General features: G+C 41.6%; 1 protein-coding gene across 6 annotated transcripts in view; it reads left to right on the forward strand.

The window, feature by feature from the left end:
* Positions 1 to 24,672, forward strand: part of Sap130 (Sin3A associated protein 130) — a 73,458-nt gene extending 48,786 nt beyond the window's left edge. For 5 of the 6 annotated variants that reach the window (XM_063258793.1, XM_063258794.1, XM_063258791.1 and 2 more), the window contains exons 16-21: positions 9,469 to 9,827; positions 16,945 to 17,193; positions 17,353 to 17,478; positions 22,099 to 22,202; positions 23,225 to 23,338; positions 23,775 to 24,672. In XM_063258793.1, coding sequence (XP_063114863.1) covers positions 9,469 to 9,827; positions 16,945 to 17,193; positions 17,353 to 17,478; positions 22,099 to 22,202; positions 23,225 to 23,338; positions 23,775 to 23,933 — 1,111 coding nt within the window. In that variant the 3' untranslated portion in view covers positions 23,934 to 24,672. The remainder of the gene's footprint in view (positions 1 to 9,468; positions 9,828 to 16,944; positions 17,194 to 17,352; positions 17,479 to 22,098; positions 22,203 to 23,224; positions 23,339 to 23,774) is intronic. The other variant, XM_063258792.1, reaches the window with a different exon arrangement.
* The last annotated feature ends 239 nt before the right edge of the window (positions 24,673 to 24,911 follow it).

Consider the following 24,911-nt stretch of genomic DNA (forward strand, 5'->3'; position numbering starts at 1 on the left):
TCAGATTATAGATGTGCACCACATCAGTAATTTGGTTTTTTGGGGGGGTTTTCTTGTTTGTTTGTTTTTTAGTACTAGGGATCGAACTCAGGACCTTGTGCTTGCCAATCAGGAGCTTGTGCCACTGAGCTAAATCCCCAGCCCTAATGGTGATTTTTAAAATTTCTCTCTTTAAGGTATTCCTATCAGGTGTGGTAGCACATTCCTATAATCCTAGCACTCAGGAGACTGATGCAGGAGGATTGCCATATGTTCAAGGCCATTCTGGGCTGCATAGTCAAGGCCAGCCCAAACTACTAGTCAGACCCTGTCTCCAAAAAAACCAATAAATAAATACAGTATTCCTCTTTGTGCCCTAACTTAATTTCTCTTTCTAGTGCAATTTAACGTGTAAGATATTACTAAAACTACTTTATATTCTTTTTTACTATCATGGAATTGTTTCAGTATGGTCCATACCATTCTATGTATCAGCCTAGATCTCATCCTCCTCCTTGCTGTACCATTTTTAAATCTTCTACTCACATCCAGCTTCACTTCCAGCATTACCATTTTAGGGGTTTTGGGGTGCATATTTCGTCACATATACAGTTGAGTATAAAATTCTGAAGTAATACAGTTGGACTGCTGCAATTGAAGCCAGCAGTCCAGGCTGGTGATACAGATATGAGAGTTGTAATCATATGTATGCTCTTTAGAGCTACAAGAGTGGAAGACAGTATAAATAGAGAATAGAAGTGGTACATGGTCCATACCTCAGGACCTGCCATCTCTAGAGGTCAGTAAAACGAAAAAGCAGAAAAGAAGACTGCTATACTGAGTAATTGTGAGGTGTGTTGGTGCCATAACTAGTGTTTGTGTAGTGAGTGCTTTGATTATTTCCTTTTATCATGGTAACAATACCAAAATGAAGCCCTTTGTCATTGTATCATTGAGTTCCTGTGCAGACATAGCTCTGAACTGTATTTCTGGAAATAGCATTGCTGGGTCAAAGCAAATGTGCAGTTTCAGTATTGCATCATCATGGAATATGTCTCCCAGTCTTCCCCACATTCTTACAAATACTTGATGCTACTTTTTTGTTCTGTTTGGGATTTTTTGGTGGTGCTAGGTACTGAGTCCACAGCCTTGTATACACAAGTGCTCTGCCGTAGTATAATACCAATACTTCTAGATAGTACATTTTTAAGTGAAATGCATTTTTTATTAAGATACATTTTTAAAAGCACAGTAATGTAGATTTGTTTTTAAAGCATTAGATAACATAATCTAGTTCCTAAAGGTGAAGAGTACACCATGAAATATACAGGTTATCCTTGTAAGAAACAGCAGGTGAGGAAGGGCTGTTTATAGACTGGAATTTTATATGGTTCTGAGAAGTTGTGGAGATTGGACCCCATACTGGCACTCAGGACAGCCTTCCATGCAGTAGTCATTACGTGCAGTAATCAGTTTAGATTGTGCAAAAATAACCAATTGGAAGAAAAGGATCCCTTCCCATATCCAGGTAAAAACAATCTCAGATAAATGGCTATTTTTAGGGTTAGCCCAACCTATTCATTGATGAGTAATAGTAGAAAGTTTTATATGAAATAACTTACATTAAAATGTAGGACAAGTGCAACAAAGTATCATCAGTTCACTAATAAGCTCACAGAGAACAGATGACATTTATAATAAGGCGTTCTATCACGAATTTAAACTTAATAAAATAACTACATATCTATGAAGGACACAAAATGCAAAGACTCCCAGTATAAATGGCAAAGCAGAGAGAACACAAGTTGTCTAGACAGTGCCACAGAATAAAGACAGAATAAAAATGCAGCAAGCAGAATAGGGCATAAGCATAGAATGAGGGTTGCAGAATAAAAAGAAACAAAAGTGAAACCCATGGCCTTGTTACAGTTTAAGCTGTGCCACCTTCCTGGTTGCTTTATTGAAGTCTTAATCCCCAACAGTTCAGAATCTGACGTTAGTTGGAAATCAGGTTATTGCAGGTATAATTAGTTAAGGTGAGGCACTACTGAAGCAACAATGGGCCCCTGTTCGAGTTTGCCAGTGTTCTTTTAAAATGCATAATTAGGGCACAATCATAAATAGAGGGAAAACACTGTGTGACCATGAATGTAGAGATTTGGGTGATGGCACAGAACCCAAAGACTAGCAAACCACCACAACCCCAGAGGTATGGACTAGGGCTGAGGAAGAAGCTCAACATGAAGGCTCTAGGTTCAATCCCGTGCACCACCCCTCCCCGCAAAAAAAAAAAAAAAGATTTTAAAGTACTGTGTGCTACATTTTGGCAGTTATTCATATGACCAGGTGTGGGTTTCTTTCACTTTATGCTGCATGGAGTTTTTTAAACATTTGGACTAATATTTTCATCAGATTTAGGAATTAGGCAGTTGGTTTAGAGGCCCTGGATTTGACCCCAGGCACCACAAAAAAGAAAGTAGGGTAGGGCTTAGGAGATGGTTACTTTACCAGTGGTCTTTCTACTGTCTTTAGATTTTATACTGTAAATGTATTGATTCCTAGAGAGTCTGTTTATTTTGCCTCACAATTCCATTTTTGTTTACTATACTGGATAAACTCAGTTGACCCATCTTCAAGCTTACTTTCTTGTAGCTACTCAAATATTCTAGTGACTTTTCCTTTCTATATTTAGGCTTTACTTTTCAACTCCAGAATTTCTGTTTGATCCTTTTTATAATTTCTGTCTCTTACTGATACACTCAATTTGCTAAGACACCATTTGTATACTTTCCTTTTGTTCTTTCTCCTGGTTTTGTTTTTTTCTATTTGTGTGGTTTCTATTTTATCTTCAAATCCATTTTATTTCAAAGAGAAAAAAAATTTCGTAACGTCAGTCTGAGGCTCCTGTTGTTTCAGGACCTTTTTGGGGGGTGTAGGGATAGGGTCTTGCTGTGCAGTTCAGGCTGGCATTAAACCCACTGTGTAGCCCAGGCTAGCCTCACACTTGTAGCAGTACTCCTGCTTCAGCCTCCTAAAGTACTAGGATTACAGCCTGTGCCACCATGTCCAGAAAGCATATTTTAATTAGATGATTTAAATTTTTTGTCTAACATCTGTGATTCTTCAGTAACTATCAGTTGCTTTTTCCCATGTATGGGTCATACTTTGTTTCTTTAAACATCTCATAATTTTTTGTTGAAAAGTGGGCATTTTAAATGGTATATATAACAGCCCTGAGAATCAGATTTCTACTTCTTCCCAGAATTTGTTCTTACTGCTGTCTACTGTAGTTGTCATAGTTTCTTTCGTGCCTTTTCTGAAAGTCCGTTCTCTTGGCAGCCATAGATGTAGCTCAATGGCACAGTGCCTGCCTGGCAAGCCTGAGTGCTGAGTTCAATTTTGAGTACCCAAAAAAAATTTCTGGCCAAGCACGGTGGCACATACCTATAATCCCAGCATTTGGGAGGCTGAATTGGGAGGGTTGCTGCAAATTCAAAGCCAGCTGCATAGTGAAACCCTGTCTCAAAAAAATCAGTAAATAGGGGCTGGGGATTTAGCTCAGCGGCATAAGCACCTGCCTTGCAAGCAGGCGGTCGTGAGTTCGATCCCTGGTACCGATAAAAATGAAAAAGACAAAAAAAAAATATAAAAAAAAAAAAAAAAAAAAAAAAAAAAATCAGTAAATAAATAAATGCAAGCCCATTTTCTACATTTCTGCCTCAGCCGGCTATGGTGTCACATGCGTGTCATCACAGCTATCAGACAAGCCGAGGCAGGAAGATTACTTGAGTCCTGGCAAAATAACAAGACCCTCTCTAAAAACCAAAATGAAAATAGCTCTGCCTTAGACTTACTGCAGATCTGAGCCTAAGGTCAGCCAGAAGAGGACAATTTAAGGGCTTCTCCATCCTTCCTAGACATATTGTCATGGTCCTTCCGAGACTGCCAGAAATGTATCAGTGTTTCAAAGTCCTTTCAAGCTTTTTGGGCAGCTGCTGTAGCTGCCACCACTCTCTTAGTCATGTGACACAAAATGGATTGTTTCCTTTTTTTTTTTTTTTTTTTTTTTTTTTTTGGAAATGCCCCTTACAAGACATTTGCACTGAGCGTGTAGAGTCTGGTCAAGCGCAGTTTTACATACTGAGTCTTCCTGGTTTAACCAAGAGGCGTGGTGACAGTGTTTTGAAACAGGAGGTTTGAAAGAGCACCATCCCCTTCTGTAGTGCTAAGCTTCTGGTTTTCACAGTGAGTGTGGGCTGTTGCTGTGTAGGTAGGCTTGCTGCAGAGCTGGAGTGGAGTAAAAGGAAACAGTGCACTGACAGCACTGCAGAATAGCTGGACACGATGGTGCATGCCTCTGGTCCCAGCACTTCGAAGGCCAGCCTGCATGACATAATGAGACCCTGCCTCAAAAAGACAGAAGTAAATAAACGGATATTCAAACCATTTGCTTCAGTAATTTCGCTGGATTGCTGAAAATCTTTGGTTAATTTCCAGGGTTCTGAAAATTTTGGATTTTGTTTTTTGAATTATGCCTTTTTATTGTTACTGTTACAGAGAAATTACTTTGTTTTAATTCCAGAAGAGTCCTTACCCCTACCCAACCCATTGTTAGAATATTTATTTTGAAATAATTTAAGATTCACAAAAAATGGGAAAAATCATGGACTCTCTACTTAACTTTCCCTGGTGATTATACATATTGCATAACCTTAGTATATTTTCAGCATGAAAAAATAATCATTGATTAAACACTATTAACTTACTGCAAACCTTACTAGGATTTTTCCAGATTGTATTAATTTTGTCTTTGGCTCTGTCAATATAATGTACTTACATGTATGGATTTACATATATAAGGATTTATGTATGTTGAACTATCTCTGCATCCCTGGGATGAATCCCACTTGGTCATCATGTACAATCTTAATGATTTGCCATAGTCTGTTTGCCAGTATCTTATTGAGGATTTTTGCATCAGTGTTCATTAGGAAGATTGACCTGTAATTCTGTTTCTTAGTTGGGTCTAGAATGAATTTGGAAATAACTGCTTCCCTTTCAGTTTCATCAAAAAGTTTGAGAAGTAGTGGTGTTAGGTCTTCACTAACTTTTTTGTAGAATTCAGCAGTCAATCTATCAGGGCCTGGATTTTTCTATCTTGATAGGTTTTTAATTCTGTCTTCAACTTCATTGATTAATTCTGGGTTATTTAGGATTTTTATATTTTCTTGATTCAACTTTAGTAATTCATACATCTCTAGGAATCTATCCATTTTGTATTTCCCACCATATTAGGATACAAGTTTTCAAAATAGGTATAGGTGATTTTGTGGATGTCTGCAGGGTCTGTTGTGATTTCACCTTTTTCATTCTTTTACCTTTTTCATTTTTAATTGCATGGATTTGAGTCTTTTCTTTCCTGCCTTTTTTTTTTTGCCCTGCAAGCCTGTGTTCAATATCTGAGATCCTGGGTTAATCTGCTTCAGATACTTTCAATGGAGTTTTTAATCTCCTGGGTATCTGCTTGAATCTGCTTTATGGATTCCATTTCTTTTCTGTACTGAGCTTCCATAATTTGCTTAAGCTCATCTATATTTTTGTCTGTGTCTGTTGTAATGTCATTAAGCATGGTGTGTATTTTGGTAATCTATGTAGCTATTTGAGAGATTATTTCTAGAGCCTATTCAGTTGCTTTGTTGTCTCTACTCAGAGAGACCTGGTGGGGGACTACAGATTGTCCCACCTCATTGCCCCCTGGGTTTGCCTTTGGTGAACTGGATGTTTGGGGTTGCCTGTTGTTTAAATGTCTTCTCATTTCTTTTTAGTTTAGAACCTTGGATGATGCTTATAAGTTGCGTATGGTGGATTTCTTTATTGGTACTATTTAGGACCCTTAAGTGATGATTAGTTCTCTGAGGTATCTTTCAAGTGTAGCTGGTTTTTGGGTTTTGAGTGTGTTGGAAGATCTTACCTCTTCTGTTTTTTGGAGATGAGAAGCTGTTGCTTGTTTGGCCTAGTCTCTGGTTCTTTGGCACTGTGCCACTGTATTTTCTGTGACCCTTAGTTACTCTCAGTCATGAATTATCAGGACCAACAGCTCTTTAGAACAATTATGTCAATTTTGGCTATCGTGGTACTGGTACCATCAAACAGCCTATGAAACAAACTGAGCTAACATTTAATTTACAACTTTTAACTGTATGAACTAAATTTGTGATTATCCACAAAATGTAAAACAAACCAAATAATTATACGCAGTATATAAGTCCAAATGTGTCAATTTTGTCCTTTGGATTAAAATTTAAAATGGATTAAGGAGAAAATAGAGAAGATGGAAGAAGAGAAAGAGATTAAAAGTAAGGTTGAAGGACAAAAGGTGGATCCTGCCCACTTGGGGAAAATGGTGCATAAGACTGAAGGAAAAGAGAGATCGAAGAGATAAAAGATGGAACAGAACAGAACCACACCCACAAAGAGGTTACGAACCACTCTCACACTCATGAAAGAGGAAAAAATAAACTGAATAAAACAAAACAAGAAAAGAAAAATAAGGAAGAAAAAAAGAGCAAACAGTCCACTTTCAGGATTGCCTCTGGTTTCTGTAGTAGACAGCCTGTGAAGACAGAGTCCCGAATCATGCCACTCTGCCCCATTAAGATAGCTGTTGCTTTATGGCAGAGTGGTAGATAACCTTAGCAGGCCTACCCCGAGACCAGACTCACTGGGCTCGCCACTGTCCATTCAGTTTCCATGTATCTGCGCCAAGCTAGGAGCTGCTGGAGAAATTTGGCAGCATCTCTGGATTCCAGGCTTATCGGCCCAGCTCCAAAATGGCTCTGGCCACTCACTGTCTAACGTGGGAGGATTGTTGCTCTGCACTCAACACCAGTCAGTGCAGTCCTCCACATCCACTATTCCCCTCCACTGCCACATCTCTGCAGAGGCCTCTGGGGTCACCAGCCGTCACCATGACTGTATGTCCCCAGGTTCCAGCGGCTCTTCTCACACAGGTGGTGAGCCAGCTCCAGGTGAAGTCACCACCACCTGCTGCCTTCATTGAAGTTTTTCTTTTCACTCTCTCTGTAGGCTTCAATTCACACTCAGATTCTTCCTGGGCGCTTGCCCCACTTCTTTCCTTCCTGTCTTCCGCTTGATGCTCTATTCCAGCATCTGGACAGTGACTCAGAGGCTGTTTTCTCTGCTGCTTACCATTTTGCCATCTTCCCTGAAGTCCAGATTTTGTTAAGCACTTGTTTGTGGGAAGCTATATAGTATTTTTAAATTTTTACCCCATACTTAGATCTGTGTAACTTATTATAAGCAGAATAGTGGACTGTCTCTTTACTGCAAAGGAAATCCCTCATTTATAAATAACACCTTTCCCTTTGCCACTTTTGTCTGTCACTGTAGTTTGAGAGTTTAATGTAAATGGAATCACATAGTTACAAGTAGAAAGAAATATAAGAGTATATTTGACATAATCACTTAATGATACTACCTTATCTTCACTCAACTTAGTTTTTGCTTTTTGGAGTTTTTTGAGGGCCATTTAGGTTGTAGCATGTATGGGTAATTTATTCTTTTTAGATTGTTTTGTTTTGTTTTTATTATATGGATATACCAGAATTTATCCACTTGTTTACCGAAGTAAATTGGGATTGTTTTTAGTTTAGGGAGTCTAACAATCATTAATTATGAACACTCATAGCTTTACTGGAAGACATACATTTTAATTCCTCTAGGATACAATTCCCAGTAGTACGATTTCTGGATTATATGATACATGTGTTTTTAGTTTTATAAGAATTTGTCAAATTGTATTTCAGAATAGTTGTACCATTTTAAATTTTCACTGGCAACAAAACACTCTGTTATCCCACAACCTTGCTAAACTCGGTAGTGCTAGGAAGTTTTTTTATCACTAGCTAGGAAGTTCTGGTTGTTTCACATTCTTTCTCACACTACTACAAAGTGTTTTAAAATCTTATTTAAAAATTTTAAGCCTTGCCAGGTGAGTGGTACATGCCTATAAAATCCCAGCACTTAGGAGGCTACAAAAGAAGTATCTCCATGAATTCAGGGCCAGCCTAAACTACATCATGAGACCCTTTCTTAGAAAGCCAAAAACAGGGCCAGGGATTTAGCCCAGTGGCACAGTGCTGGGCTGGCAAGCATAAGGTCCTGAGTTCAATTGCCAGCATTGCCCGCCCCCCCCCCCAAAAAGAAAACTAATAGTTATATAGTAGTAGATCATGAAGGCTTTACTTTGCCTTTCCCTAGTGGCTAAAGGTGTTGTGTACATTGCAAACATTTCCTTCCAATCTGTAACTGTTTTTCAGCCCCTTGTAATGGTTTTTCACAAAGCAAAAGTGTTTTTTTAATTTTGATAAAGCCAAGTTTATCATTTTTTATCAGTAACTTAAATTGTATCTAACAGCTCTTCACCTAATCCTAAAGTTTCTTTTGTATATTTTCTAAAAGTCATAATTTTTTTATATTTAGGTCTATGACCTGTTTTGAGTAGATGTTAACATTCAGTGTGAAATTTGGGTTCAGTGATCATTTCTTTGCCTGTGGATGTCCAGTTTTAGCCTTGAACCTAAGGAATGTTACTTTGGTTTTGAATACCTCAACTTTTGGCAGTACTAGCAAAGCAAAAGCAGTATAGCTATTAAGTGAAGTATTTTATCACTTAAAAATAATGTGTAAGAATACTGTAACTTTCAGAAATTAATAAATGCTGTCTGGGAATGTGGCTCAGTGACAGTATTTTTGCCTTGTATGCACAAGGTCCTGGGTTCAGTCCTCCACAGAGAGAAAGGGAGAAAAGGGGAAGTTCCAATAAAATTGAAAACCTAGGACACATGCTTTGACAGTATATTTTTATTTAACCTGCCTGAAGTATAAGTTGTAAGAGTGGTCCCTTGGGTATATGACTGGCTGTGTAGAGAAAATTTAACTTTTAATTTGTATTCTTTGTTATACTTTGGAACGTTGCTACTTTAATGAGTTTTCTCATTTGTAAGAAATAGGTTCATAAAAAAGTATGTATGAATACAACTGTAGTTTAAAAGGAAAAAAACTACAAAGACTCATATTTAGTAAAGAGTTTTAGAGGAAATATTTCATTCATGAAAATTGGTAGTTCATGTATAATGACCTGACTTCAAATGACGTATTGTTTTCTAGGTTAATTGAATTACTGTTTATAAAAGCATGATAGCATGGGGTTTCATAGGAAATGTAGATTCCAGGCTAGATGTATAGCTCAAGTAGAGCCCATCCTTATTAATTTCAAAGCCCTGAGTTCAGTAACTAGCACCATGAAAAATACATACCAGAATTCCCTTTAAAAATTCAGATTTCAAATCAGTTAATCAGTTGTGCTATAAATTATACAAAGAAGGGGGCAAATACCCATCCTCCAAGATGTTGCAGCCTCAGGTGGTTTTCTCTCATTTGCTTTATGTGCATGTTTTTATGTTTCAGTGCCAAACCTAAATCTGAAATCCACGTATCTATGGCCACTCCAGTCACTGTGTCCATGGAGACTGTATCCAATCAAAATAATGATCAGCCTACCATCGCGGTCCCTCCCACTGCCCAGCAGCCTCCTCCAATCATTCCAGCCATGATTGCCTCCGCAAGTCCTCCATCACAGCCAGCCGTCGCGCTCTCAACCATTCCTGGGGCAGTTGCCCTCACTCCACCCATCACTACTATTGCAGCTGCACCACCACCAACAGCCACTGTGGGTGGCAGCCTCTCCTCTGTCATAGGGCCCCCTATACCTGAGATCAAAGTGAAAGAGGAAGTAGAGCCAATGGACATCATGAGGCCAGTTTCTGGTAAGTTTATTCACAGTGCACTCTCCCTTAACAGTTACTTCTATCCTGCTTATCACTCTAGAGTTCACCCTTTTTTGAATACCACACACCAGGTCATACGACTCCTTCGTGCCCCATTTTAAATGTAGCACTTCATGGTTTTAGTAAATGGAAGGCACTTGTTTTGCATATTGAGACCATTTTCTTTGCCCTTTCATCATCAATTTTAATTTGTTTTTCTCTTTCTTTCTTTCTTTCTTTCTTTCTTTCTTTCTTTTTTTTTTTTTTTTTGGTACTGGGGATCAAACTCACGACCTCACACTTGCCAAACAGGTGATTATGCCACTGAGCTAAATCCTTGGCCACTAATTTTAATCTCTAATTAAAATCATGAGAGTAATATTTCCCCATGCATATTCTTTAATACAGAAATATTACAGCCAGGTGTGGTGGTACATACCTGTAATCCTTGGGTGTGAGAGGCAGCGGCAGGAAAATTGCAAGTTCAAGCCAGCCTAGGCAGCTTAGTGATTTGGCAAGACCCTTTCTCAAAATTTAAAAGCTAATAAATAAAAAAGGCTAAGAATTTGGCACAGTGTGAAGGCCTTGGGCTTAATCCCTAATACTATCCAAAAAAAAGAGACAGGGAGGAAGAATATTGCCTTGAAAAAGGGGTCAAGAATGGTCATAGCTATGTACTATTGTACTTTGGGGATGTAGAAAAAAATAAAGAGGACATGAAGCTGCAAGGGAGACTATTACAGAAGAGGAAGAGGACGAGAGGCAAGGGAGACAGAGGGCTAGGAACTGTGAAGGAGGGTGCTATGATCAAAGTATGTTCCATGCATGTATGAAGATGCCACTAGGAAACCCAGTATTCTCATGGCAAAACAAATGTCCTTAATGGCATTTAGACTTTGTTTTGTTTTTTTTTTTCTGAAGTCTAGGCTGACCTCAAACTCACAGTGATCCTCCTGCCTCTTGAGTGCTGGGATTACAGGGTTTTGCCACCATGTCCAACTTAAATTTTTATAACATGCATAATTGGAAGAGGGGGTGCAACATTAAGATTTATAGTTTGTTCTTATCAAATTTTGTTGTGTTTTCTTACAGACTAAAGATTCATGGTTTTAAAATACTCTCTTGATAAACTTGTATGTGACTAGTCAAATCCTAATGCTATTCATCACCCCTTTTTGCCTCCCTTCAACTATAAAGTTTCAGTTTGTAAAAGTCAAGTAACTTCAGAAACTTTGTTTTTTTGTTTTGTAAATTAGTTTTGGGTTACAAAATTTATTGTGGGATCCCCCCCCCAAACACAAAAGTAACACACTGTTGAAATGTATGAAATAATGAAATCTAGTTGTTTTGTGCTCCAGTTACCCAGTGCTATCTGCGATTTCTTTGTGAGGGCCTCCATTTCCTACTCAGTGATTCAGTGAGGTGTGGTTTTGTTATTTGTATTTTTTACACTGCAAAAATGTTCTTCCATAGGTTTTTGTAGCCTTGGCACTTCTTTGAAAGATGCCTCATATAGCCAGAGGGAATGAAATGTCTTCTGTTTTGCTGGTTTTTTTTAATTGGTACCTGGGATCGAACTCACGACTGCTTGCTTGCAAGGCAGGTACTTATGCCACTGAGCTAAATCCCCAGCTTCTGTTTTGCTGTCCGCGGAGTTCTTTTGTTTAGAAAGTACTCCTTACTTGTATGAGCCAGTAAGCTGAGTGATCTAACCTGTACCCCAGAAATTGATCTTATACTGATGACAAGGCCTTGTATAAAACAAGTGCATCTCTCCACCCTCTGAGAGCATGCCTTCTAGCCAGGAAGACAAAGAATAAAATAATAAAGCAAGCAGTTAATAATAGTCATGTATGTGTATGTGTGTTTGTGTGTGCACACACTTGCACACTTGCATGTAAGTTTATTAGGTGATATGTTCTCTGCTGAAAGAAAAAGGCAAAGCACTGTACAGGAAAAGTTGAGGCTGGAACTGTAAAAAGGGGCCTCATGGAGGAAATGCCATTGAGTAAAGCTAGGAAAGATGAAGTGCAGGCTGTCTGGGAAAGGAACACTCCAGACCCAGAGAGTGGCAAGTGTGCAAGCCTTGGGAGTGTGGCATTGGAGTGTGCCTACAGTGCTCAAAGTTAGCACTGGATGTGCACCTGAGTGCAGGGGTAGCAGAGGACAAGATTAGAGATGTCAACACTGCATACCTCACCCCCATGAGGCCTTGGGCTATGCTGGGTCAGTGGGAAGCTGTTGAAGTATGAAAAGAGAGGAGTGCCAGGAGCTCAATTAGGTTATGCGCATAGCATTCTGGCTGTGGTGGGAGCAAAGGAGGGAGCTGGAACACTTGTCTTGAGCCTGTTGCACTAACTGTAGGGAACAATGAGGCTTCAGCTAAGGTGATAGTAGTGGATGTGCTGTAAGGTGGTTGCGTTCTGGGTTTTTTCCTCTGCTGGGCTTCAAGCCCAGCACCTTCTGTATGCTACACAGCACCCCACCACTAAGCTACACCCCAGGCCCTTAATATGTTTTTAAGTTGCGGCTGAGAGTTTGTAGAAATTGTTTTGTTTCGTTTTGGCTTTAGTTTTTGGCTCAAGTTCGAAGTGTCTACTAGACATCCAAATGTAGACATCAAGTAGGAAGTTGAGTAAAGATACCTGGATTTGGATATACATATTTAGTCTTCCAAACCACAGCCTAAATAAGGAGATACAGTCATCTAGAAGATGAATGCAGATAAAAGCTGAAGCAGTTCGTAGACTGGGCTCTAGTACACTGCACCTTTGTGAGTTTTGGAAGAAGAAGCAAAGGAGACTGAATGGAGAAGTAGCGTGGTAGAATCCAAATTGGAGTGTGATGTGGTCTGTTAGACAAGGGCAACAATATTTTAGGAGAGAATGTTCATCTGTGTTACATGGTGCCAAGAGATCAAGGAAGCTAAGGCCTGAGCAGGTGACCCTGAGGTTTGGTCACACGATAGTTGTGTAATAGAGAGAGTGAAAACAAGATTGAAAGCAAGTTGAGGAGAAAGCGGGGGAGGGGACTCAAGGTCAGCCCCACAGCATGGATGGTGCATAATGCTGGGTCTGTGGATCATGGAGATGGGGCTTCCGGTCTGTGTCTGGTCTCCACCCTTGCCCACTAATGCTGTTCTCCATCTCAATTTCCTGTTTTCAATGAGCTAAACCACTTTTTTCATCACCCACTTCTACTATTGCAGCCTTGGAGCCAGGGATGATACAGTGGCTGCTGTTGAAACCTGAACCATTTTTTGCCAGGTTGGTAGCACACACCTATAATCCCAGTATTTGGTAGCCTGAGGCAGGATTATCCACAAGTTCGAGGCCTCCCTGGACTACATATTGAGACCATGCCACCAAAAAAAAAAAAATGGTGAAGCAAACTGAATCTCTCCTTTAACTTGTGGGTATTGGGCATTTATGTTCCGCTACCAGAAAACTAACTTAGAGTACTTCAAATGTAAGTGAGAGGTGGGAACAGGAAAGCTAGGAGAGAAATAGGAATGCATATGAACAACACTTGAGAAGTTTGCCATAAAAGGAAAGGAGAAAAGGTAGTAACCGAAGAGAAACGATGTCAGAAAGTTTGTTTTTGTTCTTTATATCGTCGTTTTGTTTTTTGCAGGCCTTGGGTTCTTGGACTCTCCACTAGAGCCTTCGGGTTTTTGGCTTGTTTGAGGCAAGAGTTTTGTGTATTAATGAGAGTGATTCATTAGGAGGGAAGAATTGGTGATGAAAGACAAAGCAGTGCAGATTCCTGGGGCAGTGTCTGAGGAGGAGTGAGGGACACAATGCAATGTGTGCTTTCCTAAAGGGGCTGGCCTTTGCTGGAGGAACAGAGGGGGAGGACATACAGTCACCGTGTGAGTGGGGTGCTGGAGGATGCCTCATGAACATAGCTCCTAATGGTTTCTTTTTCGGTAAAGTGGAAGCAAGCTCACTAAGACTACAGGTGAAGAAGAAGCTGAGAAGGTGTGAACTCATCATCCAGGGAAGAAATGGAATTAGCAGATGTGGTGAGATTCCCATGGGAGAAGAGCCAGCATTGCTGTGTGCTCTCCCCAGCCACCTTCGAGCCTAAGTGCTGGCCCCTTGGGAGATTGTGTTTGATCTCTTCTGCTTTTGCTGAGTTTTAATCAAAGCAAAGCAAGGGGCAAGGAAGGGATAAGTTGAGTAAAGTGTAGAATTTGAATCTGCCAGTGAGAGAGAATGGCCATGAAAGGGATAAGTGACCGCAGAAAAGGGGGAGGATGGATGGACAGGAGTCTCCAGGATGGGTGAAGGATTGTTGGAAGTTGGGCACCAACATGAGTGACTTAGAGAGTTAGTTTTGGCTAAAGATTTGGGGGCTAGAAGCTGAGTTGAGTGTGAAGCCAATTGTAATTATTGTTGATAACAGTGAAGGGCAGTGGTGGTGAATCTATGGCACACTTGCTGTTTTTGTTTTAAGACAGTGAATGTTGACATAGTGTTGTTTTGTGTAAACTACCCTTCAGCATTCATGTTTAATTGCAGTGCTGGCACTTTGCAATGGGTAAGTGGACTCTGCGTTGCAGGTTGGCACTCAGTCTCTTAAAAGGTGTGCCAGCATTGGGGTAGGGAGTAGGAAGCTAAGGATGAGTGGAGGAAATGGGGATGGGGCAAATAATGTGGGAGAATGAAAATAAGAGTTGGGGTGAAGCTTTAGCAAGATTCGTAAGTCCTTGTATGTGTGTCTTAGCAAACTAAGGTTTACATCCAAACTCCAAATGCTTTTTAGCTGAACACTGTACACTGATAATTAACAGTGTTATCTCTGAAGCTAGGATGCTTCGGTCACCTCCTGACTCTGCCACTTCATATGACTATGGCTTGTGTCACTTGTTTTTTATTTTGTTTTATTCTGTTTTCTTTGGGGGGGGCGATTGAGAGAGGGTCTTATTGTGTATTTCAGGCTGGCCTTGAACTCCTGGCGACCTTCTGCCTTAACGTTCCTCATGCTGGGATTACCGGTGTGCACCACCACACTTGACATGCCACATGCGCTTTATCTGAATTGAGGGATATATTGGTCAGCCTTCCTGTTGCTGCAATACAATGCATGACACCCATAGTTTTAAAGGAGGAAAGCTTACATTTGGCTCATGATTTGAAGAAAATTCAGTCCATAGACCTATGGCTCCAAGGCAGGAACATCATGACTAAACGGGATGGCAGAACAGAGTTGCTTCAGTAAGCAGAGCAAGAAAACGGTGCCAGAGAGGATAGTGCCAGGAGCCAGATACCAAAACCAGGGACCCACCCAGGCGCATCCAGAAATGTGTTTTACTAATCCCTAAGGCCATCATAGGAGAGCCTTTCAGAGACAAGGCCCAGACTGCCACCCAGAACCTAGTTATTTATTGCAAAGTGCCAACACTGCAGTTAAACCTGAATACTGAGGTTTTAGTTTAGAGAAAACAACATGGTGACTCAGCACCTATGCAGACAGAGGATTGTGTGTGCCCACTGTGGCATGTGTGCATCACTGCCCTACGTTGTTTCTAAGCTAATCAAGTTGACAGTCCAGCTTAACTGTCACAGGGGATAGTAGTAATGTATACTTATTCTGATTGTTTTTTTAAGATTGTCAGTTAATTGGTTACCTGTTAGGAATTTGTTTAAAGTCCAGAAGAATAGTGGCTTATACATGGTAAGGTTTTATCTCCCTTGAAGGGAGCCCTAGGAACACAGTCCAAGAATAGTATGTGGCCTCCATCAAATCATTAGAGATCCAGCTCCTTCCCATCTTTTACCTACAACTAAGGAGAGCCCATCCCACCAGCCTTATTGAGGTCCAGAAGAGTCTGTAATCCAAAGTAAAAGTTACAGGAATTGTAGCAAGTAAATTCTAATCTACCACTTTTAGTGCATCTCCTGGCCAGAATAAAGAGATAGACACATATATGCTGTTGTGGGGAGCCAAGAGCGTCCTGAGTCCAGTCAGAATAATGGCTGGCCAGAACAAGCCCTCGACCCAGAGCTGAACCTGGGTTTTACTAATTCATGTAGAGGGGAGTGGCTCAGGGATGAGTGACTGAGAGAAAGGCAAGAGGCTCATGAGTGCTGTGAGCTGGGCTAGGTAGGAGGCTCATTAGCACCTCTGCAGTATGCAGAGAAGTAGCAGAAAGAATACAAATTCCAGTTCCAGTAACAGCCCCAAAGTTTAGAGGAATCTACATCGGTTTGAGGAGGTAGCTTGAGTTTTTGGCAGTGCTTCAGGTTTGCTGTCTGGCCTTCCTGTCCTGAGACTTCATAGACTGTCTTTGAGCCTCTGTGCTCAACAGTACACTCAGCCTAGCTCACATGTACTAGTTGGGAATTATAGGCAGGACATCCCTGACCTATGGAATTGTTTCAAAGGCTCCTCATCAGCACCTTGGCTAGATCCATTTGCATTGCTTAAAGCCAATTGAGGAGGTAGAGTATTATGAGTGATATGTACAGCTCTGTACATATCAGTACACAGAATCAGGGCCCGGTTTAGCCAACATGGAGACAAATGGTCTTTCAAGGAGAGCTTGCTGTTGATTCAGAGCAGCTGTTGTAGCTTTGGCTATCACAGCTAAAACCTAGGGCACAGAAAGACGTCAAGGAATAGTAGATGACATCTTCATTTCTTCTTTGGATAGGGGAGAGTGGTATTAGGTATCAAACCCAGGAAAGCTCTGTCACCAACCTATATCTCTAGTCCTTTTTTATCTGTTCAAGACAGGGTCTTGTGAACTTGAAATCCTCCTGACCCTGCCTCCCTTATTGCTGGGATTATAGGTGTGCACCACATCACCTGGCTCACATCTAAGAAAACTCCCTAAAAGTGCTGTGAAACACTCCGGCTTCCACCTTATCTGAGAACCTATAACAAAGGCTAAGTAATACATTGTTTTAGCTGAGTGACATGGTACCCTGCGAAAGTGATGAGACTAGAACTAAGCACAGTGACGCTCAGAAGCACAAGGAAGCATTTGATAGCCTCTGCCTCAGCTACTGTGCTGGCTGGCTGTACTGTTTTCTTACTTGTTGCTGGGAAGGAAGCAAAGCTTTCTATTACGCCTAGGCTCTCAGCAGTGTCTGCTCCTTTCTTCTGACAGCAGTTCCTCCACTGGCCACCAACACTGTGTCTCCATCTCTCGCACTGCTGGCGAACAATCTGTCCATGCCACCAAGTGACCTACCACCTGGTGCCTCCCCGAGGAAGAAGCCTCGGAAACAACAGCACGTGATCTCAACAGAAGAAGGGGACATGATGGAGACAAACAGCACTGATGATGAGAAGTCCACTGCTAAGAGTCTGCTGGTGAAGGCTGAGAAGCGCAAGTCCCCACCCAAAGAGTATATAGGTAATGGTCCCATAGGCTAACTGCGGCCACCAGCCCTTCCCACTGAAGCCTGGAGGCTTCGTCTGTGTCACTTGCAGCTCTCATGTTGGAATTGAATGTCATGGATTGGGAACTTGTAATGAAGTATTCAGTGCCTTCTTTTTTCTGCCCTTTGAATAGATGAAGAAGGTGTCAGATATGTCCCAGTTCGTCCAAGACCTCCCATTACTTTGCTTCGTCACTACCGGAACCCCTGGAAAGCTGCCTACCACCACTTTCAGAGGTACAGTGATGTCCGCGTCAAAGGTTAGTATCCAGTATTAACCCAAATTAGCTCTACCCTGAACTGCGTTATAATAACAGCAGAAAAGAAAAACAGGGACCTGTGCATGTAGCTCAGTGATGGAACAACTTTCTAGCCTGTAACAGGCCCCGAATTCAGTCTCCCCCATTGCAAAATGAGAGGGGAAGGGAGGGGAAAAAAAACGGAAGGGTCACAATTCACAATTTTTGTCGTAAAATCTGAGGTGAAAAAAATACCTTTTGCCTGCACGTATTTGTTGAAATCTAAGTCTAATGAATAATTGAAGGATGCAGCCTTGGTTTGGGTAAAAATTCACATGTGCTTCTAAAGTGACCTCAGTCCCCAAAGTGGTTGTGGACGAGCTACACTGGATTGTTATTCCTGACATCATAAGCATTTTTTTTTTTTCAAAAGACCTTTTATTTTTAACATATATTAACCTCTTGGAATGGTCTAGGGCAAGTCCTCATAAGTGTTTGTTAGAAGATGAGAATAACATTTTTTAAACCCATATATAATGAAAAAGGCTGATAACATCTGCAGAAACTTCATAACTATTTCTCCAAATGGACTTTGGTGTCTTTCATCTAAATCCAATTGACAGCCAAGGAACTGTGAGTTTCCAGGGAACTTCTCATTCTTTTATGCAAATTCAACTTAGACACTGCTCTTAAGAGTTTTCTTGAGGCTTCTGGTTGGTCCATTTGGGGTGGAGCACTGTTGGATGTAGTGGCCATGCAGGGAAAGTGCTGACAGCTTGGGCTCTGAAGTGCAGAGGTGGCTGCCCTTCCAGCGGTACTTCCTCAGACTACATAGCTGTTCTCTGACGTGCATGAAGAATTGGTCCCAATACTTCCCAGTCACCAAAATTCATGGATGCTGTGTCCTTTTATACAGCATGCCATGTGTCTGCATATAACCTGTAGACATCCCTCCTGCATACTTTGTCATCTCAAGTTTACTAGTAATACCTAATAAATTTGCTACACAAATAGTCGATATTCTGTATTCTTTAGGAAAGAGATCTGTACACATTCAGTATATATAGATCTCATTTTTCAAATACTGTCAACCTGTTGTTGGGCACAAGGCCTACATTCAGTTCGCTGCCACAAACCCATAACCCCAGTCTTAATCCTCAGAAAAGCATGGACAGGGCGGAGTGCTGCCGCCTCCACTTCCTCCTCCTCTTCCTCTTCCTCTTCTTCCTTCTCCACTGTTCTTAATGTTACAGGGGTGATATCAGTTAGAACTCCCAATCCGTCTGATATGCCCTGTTTGTATTCTCTAAAAATCAGAATTCTAGAAACAACAGAGTTTAAAGAGTAGGCAAATGTTTATTGAGAGGATAAAAAACTCCTGTTGGAGGAATAGGAGAGTACAGTGTGGGCCACAGATATGATCAGCCAATAAGATTTTAAGTATAGCTGCTTAAGTAACACTGGTCCAGAGCGGAAGTAAGTCACATAGTAAGCCAGGCATGGAAAGAACAAGACCTTCTCAGGTACGTGATGGATCCAGGGGCCTTGGTTAAACAGTGAGGTAGTTGATGTCTGTCTAAACCATGTATTGTCACTAATCTCATTGACTAAGGAGGGTGTAGGTGTGGTCCTTTTATTGTTGTTTTTGGTGTGTGTGTGTGTGTGTGTGTGTGGTGCTGAGGAGTGAACCCAGGGTCTTGTGTGTGCAGACAAGAGCTCTACCACTGAGCCACATCCTGGTCCTTTTGTTTTTATCTTGAGGCTTGGCTTCCAAATGGTACCCCTCCAGCTACAGCTTTAGTGGGCTTTTCACCTTTTGTCCTGATTCCCTTGAGGACCCAGCCCTGTCTGTGTATAGCTGCCTATAACCCTAGGAGCACCTGCAGGGTTGAACTCTTCCAGACTCTGGCAGACCATCAAGAGTCATCTGCTTTGCAGCATGTATCCTTTCCCATCCCCGCTCCACAGGCACATCTAAGAGCCAGGCGCAGGAGGAAGTGTAGGGACCTAGCTATGGTCTGTGAGGGGCAGTCCTGCTCAGGAGATCTGCACAGTGGAGGGCAGGAGTGGAGAGCACCCCCCCCCCCGCTGCACTTTCTCACAAGCCAGAAGAAGCGTTTGGCCCACATCCTCTGTGTGTCTCGAGTGGGGGTCAGGTGGGAGAAAAGAGCCTGTATCTCATTTGCATTCCCTCAGCACTTGTCCTCAGCTGCAAGTAGCTAAGCCAAGATGGAGAACACAGGTGTCCCTCTGTGCGTCTCAGGAGTGAGCTGGGGCTGGAGGAGAGGCGGCCCATTATTGTGGACCCTCATGGACTTGGATGAGCTGGGAAGGAAAAGGATAGATAAGTCAGGTTCAAATACCACAGATCCTCATCTTCCTTGCCAAATTGTAGTACATTTTCTTAAGTAAATGTTGCTTCATTTGCTATTTGCCCAGAAGATGATTTCCCAAGGGTTAACTGGAGACGTTAGTTTACATTGTGCTCCTGAATAGTGGTCAGAGGGTGCTCAAGAGTTGTATCTCGGGGCTGGGGATTTAGCTCAGCGGCATAAGCACCTGCCTTGCAAGCAGGCGGTCGTGAGTTCAATCCCTGGTACCAATAAAAATGAAAAAGACAAAAAAAAAAAAAAAAAAAAAGAGTTGTATCTCATCTGCAGTGCTGAGCTGTTCTGTAAGGTAGATCGGCAGCTTTGTGGAAATGCAGCCTACCTTCTCTATGGGAGCCAAAGTTGCAATCCTGGGGATTTATCCCACAGAAAGGACAATATGATTACAAAACCAAAAAATAAACTTATTTTGAGACAAGGTCTAACTGTATAGGCCGGCCTTGAACTCACTATGTAGGCCAGGCTGGCCCCGAACTCAAGCTCATCCTCCTGCCTCAGCCTCCTGAGTGCTGGAGTTACAGGTGTGCATGCTCAGCTTACAAAAAAAAATTTTTTTAAGATTTACAATAAAATATACAAGTACATGAAGTATGCAATTTACCTGAAGAAGTGGTGAAATCTGAGCAAGATGGGGGGCTCTAGCACCATTACAGTTGTGGTGTTACACCATAGAGATGAGGCGCTAGATGTAGAATATACAAGATCTCTATTTTCTGTCTGTCTATCTGTGCGGTTCTAGGGATTGAAGCCAGACCTTCGCCCTGAGCTACATCCCCAGCTTCCCAGAATGCTGGAATTACAAATATACCTGGCTTCCACTGGGGCTGTGAGGTGTTGAGAACTGAACCCAGGGCCATCACACTGAATTACATCTCTAGCCCTTTTTATTTTTTTTTATTTTGAGGCAGAGTCTCAATAGGTCACTAAGTTACCCAGAATGGGCCTGAACTTTGTCCTTTTGTCCATCTCCCACAGTAGTAGGAGTATAGGCATGTGTCACCACACCCCCTTTCTCTGTATTCTTATAACTGCATGTAAATCTGCAGTTATGTCAAAGTGATGGAAACCTTTTTAATCATATTCACACTAATATTTTGATATCTGTCACCTAGATAAGGTTTTAATGAATTAAATTTTGGGAAGCACTGTTAGACTTACAGCAAAATTGAGGAGAAAGTAGAGTGTTCCCGTATACAACCTGCCGCTGTATAAGCACATTTCACAGCACAGGCGAGGATGAAAATTGCATTGATACATTGCTAGCTAGCACTTAGAGTCCATGTATCCAGTCGCATTCACTCTTCATGTAGCCTGTGAGTTTGGGCAGATGAACACATCTGAGGTTTCAATTAACCATGTTACATGTGAATATCTTAAATCTCCATTAAAAAGTAAGTAAATCTGGGTGCATTAGTGCACAGCCTGTTTACCCTAGTGCCTAGGAGGGCAGGCAGGAGGGTCACAGTTGGAACAGCCTGGACAGTTAGCAAGAACCTGTCTCAGAATAAACCTAGAAATGGCTGGTGAGGTAGCTCATTGGTATAGTGCTTGCCTAGCATGCATGAAGCCCAGTACTACAGAAAAAAAACCTTACAAATAGAACTAAACTCACTTTTTAGGCTGGGCATGGTAGCACACTCCTATAATCCCAGGACACAAAAGGCTGAGAAGGAGGATCACTGTGAATTTGAGACTAGCTTGGGCTACAATCAAGACCAGCTAGAACTGCATAGTGAAACCCTGTCTCAAAAAGACCCGAAAAAGGGCAGGGGAGGACCTCCTAAACTCACTTTATGCCATATTCCTCAGTTCTAGACTTGATATCTATTTTATATTTATTTTATTACATTGCTGGTCCTTGGACTTTGCTCCAAAATTTGCAATATAATTCCCACTTGATTCATGGGATTTCAGATCTAGATAACACCAAAGAACTTGCAAAATCCCATGTCCTATCCTCCACATGCTTACAAGTATCACACATTGAACAAGTCTGAATTACTGAAGACCATCACCTCTCTTTAACTTACCAGAGTGGCAGTATAGTATAGCTTCAAAACTTTGTTTTGGATTGAACAAAAAGAAAACTTTTACTCATGTTGTTGAACCCTTTTCCTAATAATTTAAATGCAAAGAAATTATTGAAAGACATTTGTGTAAAGAAATCTTGATAAAATTGTGGCACTAAATCTGCTTGAACATAAATGACTTAGCTGTATAAAAACTGAAACTTATTTTCATGTGATTTCAGAGGAGAAGAAAGCTATGCTGCAGGAAATAGCTAATCAGAAAGGAGTATCCTGTCGTGCCCAGGGCTGGAAAGTCCACCTCTGTGCTGCCCAGTTGCTACAGCTGGTAGGTGTAGTTCTAAAGGCTGCTGGAGATGCTCAGCTTCTCAGAACAGTACCCTCTGAGTAAATCTGAAGATGTACTAACACGGGTCATAGTAGATTTTCTGTGTGTTACCATATAGTATTAAAACTATTTTGGTTATTTGTGATTATAATTTAAATCTTAGATCTGAAATGTATGAAACAGCTGTGGTGCAAAACCTGAAAGTAACATTTGGTACTTGGTAACATCTCAAACAGAGGGAGCCATTAATGGCCTACCCATAATTCCCTCTCCCCCAATAGCTGTCCTCACCATGGGGGCCATGCAGGAGTTGCTGCTTCTGAGCACTGAGCTTCATTTCACTGCCAGCTTCTGATATTGGTCAAGCCAATCATATCCTCCCTTGGAGAGCAGGGAACACACACACACACACACACACACACACACACACACACCCCTGCACTCTGATTCACACTGCTGCTGGTCCTGAGTGCAACTCCTATGCCCCTGTATGGCCTGCTGTCCCCTCCCTTTGGCTGTAATGTGACCAGTAAAATGCTGTCTGTCTCATCTAGCCAGTGGTGGATCATATGTGATCAGCCACCTTCATGAGCTTAGGCTAGGACTCTCATTTACCCACTGGGTGAAGCGAAGATTCAATGAAACTAGCCCCTCATGAAGTTTTCTTATGTTTAGAGGAGCCATGATCTCAAAAACACAGTCTGCTATCAGTATCTAGAAAGATAAGTTCCTTGGCTTTTTACTTATAAAAAACTGTATTTCTCAAAACTGCTAGAGTTGTTTTTCAGAGGAATTGTGAATCCAGGGCAGTATTTAAAAGTTATCCTTGAAGATGAACTCTGAACAATATCACAATAAAATGCAAATCATTATTGATCTGTTTCCGTCACTGTTAACCTTAATATACTTTAGTTCTTTAGAAAAAGGACTTTATTACCTAAACATTCTCCCACAGACTTAAGATGGGCTCCTTTGCCTGAGGTTGATAAAGAGTCACAATATGCTCCTCTTGTGTGTTACAGACAAATCTGGAACATGATGTTTATGAAAGACTTACCAACCTACAGGAAGGAATAATTCCAAAGAAAAAAGCGGCAACTGATGATGATCTGCACCGAATAAATGAGCTAATACAGGTTCGATGAGCCCTTTCTCATCTGATCTCATCCTTCTGAGATTATTTACTACTAGAGTCCTACTTCCTATATTCCCCTTCTTCACCCACTAGTATCTTACATAATAACATACTGTTACAGCCAGGCATGGCGGCACACTCCCAGAACCGCAACTATTCAGGCAGCTGAGCCAGTCAGATCAGAAGTCTGAGGGCAACCTGGCAACTTAGACTCTGTATCAAAGTTTTTAAAGGGGTGAGGATGCAGGGGTAGAGTGTGTGCCTTGAGGCCCTGAACTCAGTCCCCACCACTGAGGGACGAAAGCCTATATAACCAAAAAGCACTCAGATGTGTGTCTGTGAGGAAACCTTGAAATGCCTCTCCCCAAAGGGAGCGTTTCTGGCAGAGGCACACCTCTGCATACTGCTTGTTGATGGTGTGATGTCTTCTGTTCCAGGGAAACATGCAGAGGTGCAAGCTGGTGATGGATCAAATCAGTGAGGCCAGAGACTCCATGCTTAAGGTTTTAGATCATAAAGATCGTGTCCTGAAGCTTCTAAACAAGAATGGGACTGTCAAGAAAGTGTCGAAATTGAAGCGAAAGGAAAAAGTCTAGACCAAGAAGAATCAGGAATTTGGAAACAGTTTATTATGAAGAATGATGGTGGGGGAGGGGAGGGTGGTTGTTTTCAAAGGAGCACTGAAATAAAGGCAGCGTTCCTTCATTCGCACATGAAAGCAGAGGGACCCCTGGCATCCAGTGGCACAAACGGATCTGAGCTGACTCGACACAGCAAACCCCTTTGTTCCTTTAGGCACATCCCTGTTAAGTCTGTCCTGTGACATGGTGACTCCCAATCCATAGTGACACAGATGGTTACCTGGCGTTTTCAGCCTCCCAACTTATGGATTGTGTCGGTGGGGTTCCTACAGGACCCACAGTGAACCTGGATTGAAAGCGTCCACTCAGACCATCTGTTCTCTCTACACTGAAAAGAAAGCCTCTTCTCCTTGCCCCAGTCAGCTCTTCCGTCTAAGCTTCAGATGCCAAGTTGCCCTTTACAGCAGTGCCACAGCAAGAGAGGCTGCCACATCGCACACTAAAAAGTTTGAACTATTAGTTCTTGTTGCTTTTTTAAAGAACCATTTCCAAGTGAAGTTGTTACGCTGTCTGTCCTGGGTGTGTCAGAATTAGATTCTATGGAAGTTCAAAGCAGGCAGTACCTCATGTTGCTCTGAGATCCTGTTCTGAAGTACGTTCCTGGTTCTCTGTACTTCTGTAGCTGGTGTGATGCTGTTTATTGTGATTGCCACACATTTCCAGACGTTAATAAAGGACTCAAAGAGGTTTTGTACATGAGCAGTTTGTGTTCTTTTCTAAAGCATGTCAGGGTCTTATTGAACATCATGTAGGTGTTCACCTGGCCTCCCCACATCACTGGGTCTGTTCTGTTAAAGTTCAGTTATTCTGCATTGAGCTCTGTTTACCCCCACTAATTTGAACATGTTACACAGTCAGTTGGCACTTGTCTTTTTTTTTTTTTTTTTTTGTCTTTTTCATTTTTATCGGTACCAGGGATCGAACTCACAACTG

Source organism: Cavia porcellus, unplaced genomic scaffold (assembly GCF_034190915.1).
Source record: "Cavia porcellus strain 051 isolate PalLab524CR breed Dunkin Hartley unplaced genomic scaffold, mCavPor4.1 scaffold_12, whole genome shotgun sequence".
Classification (NCBI taxonomy): Eukaryota; Metazoa; Chordata; class Mammalia; order Rodentia; family Caviidae; genus Cavia; species Cavia porcellus.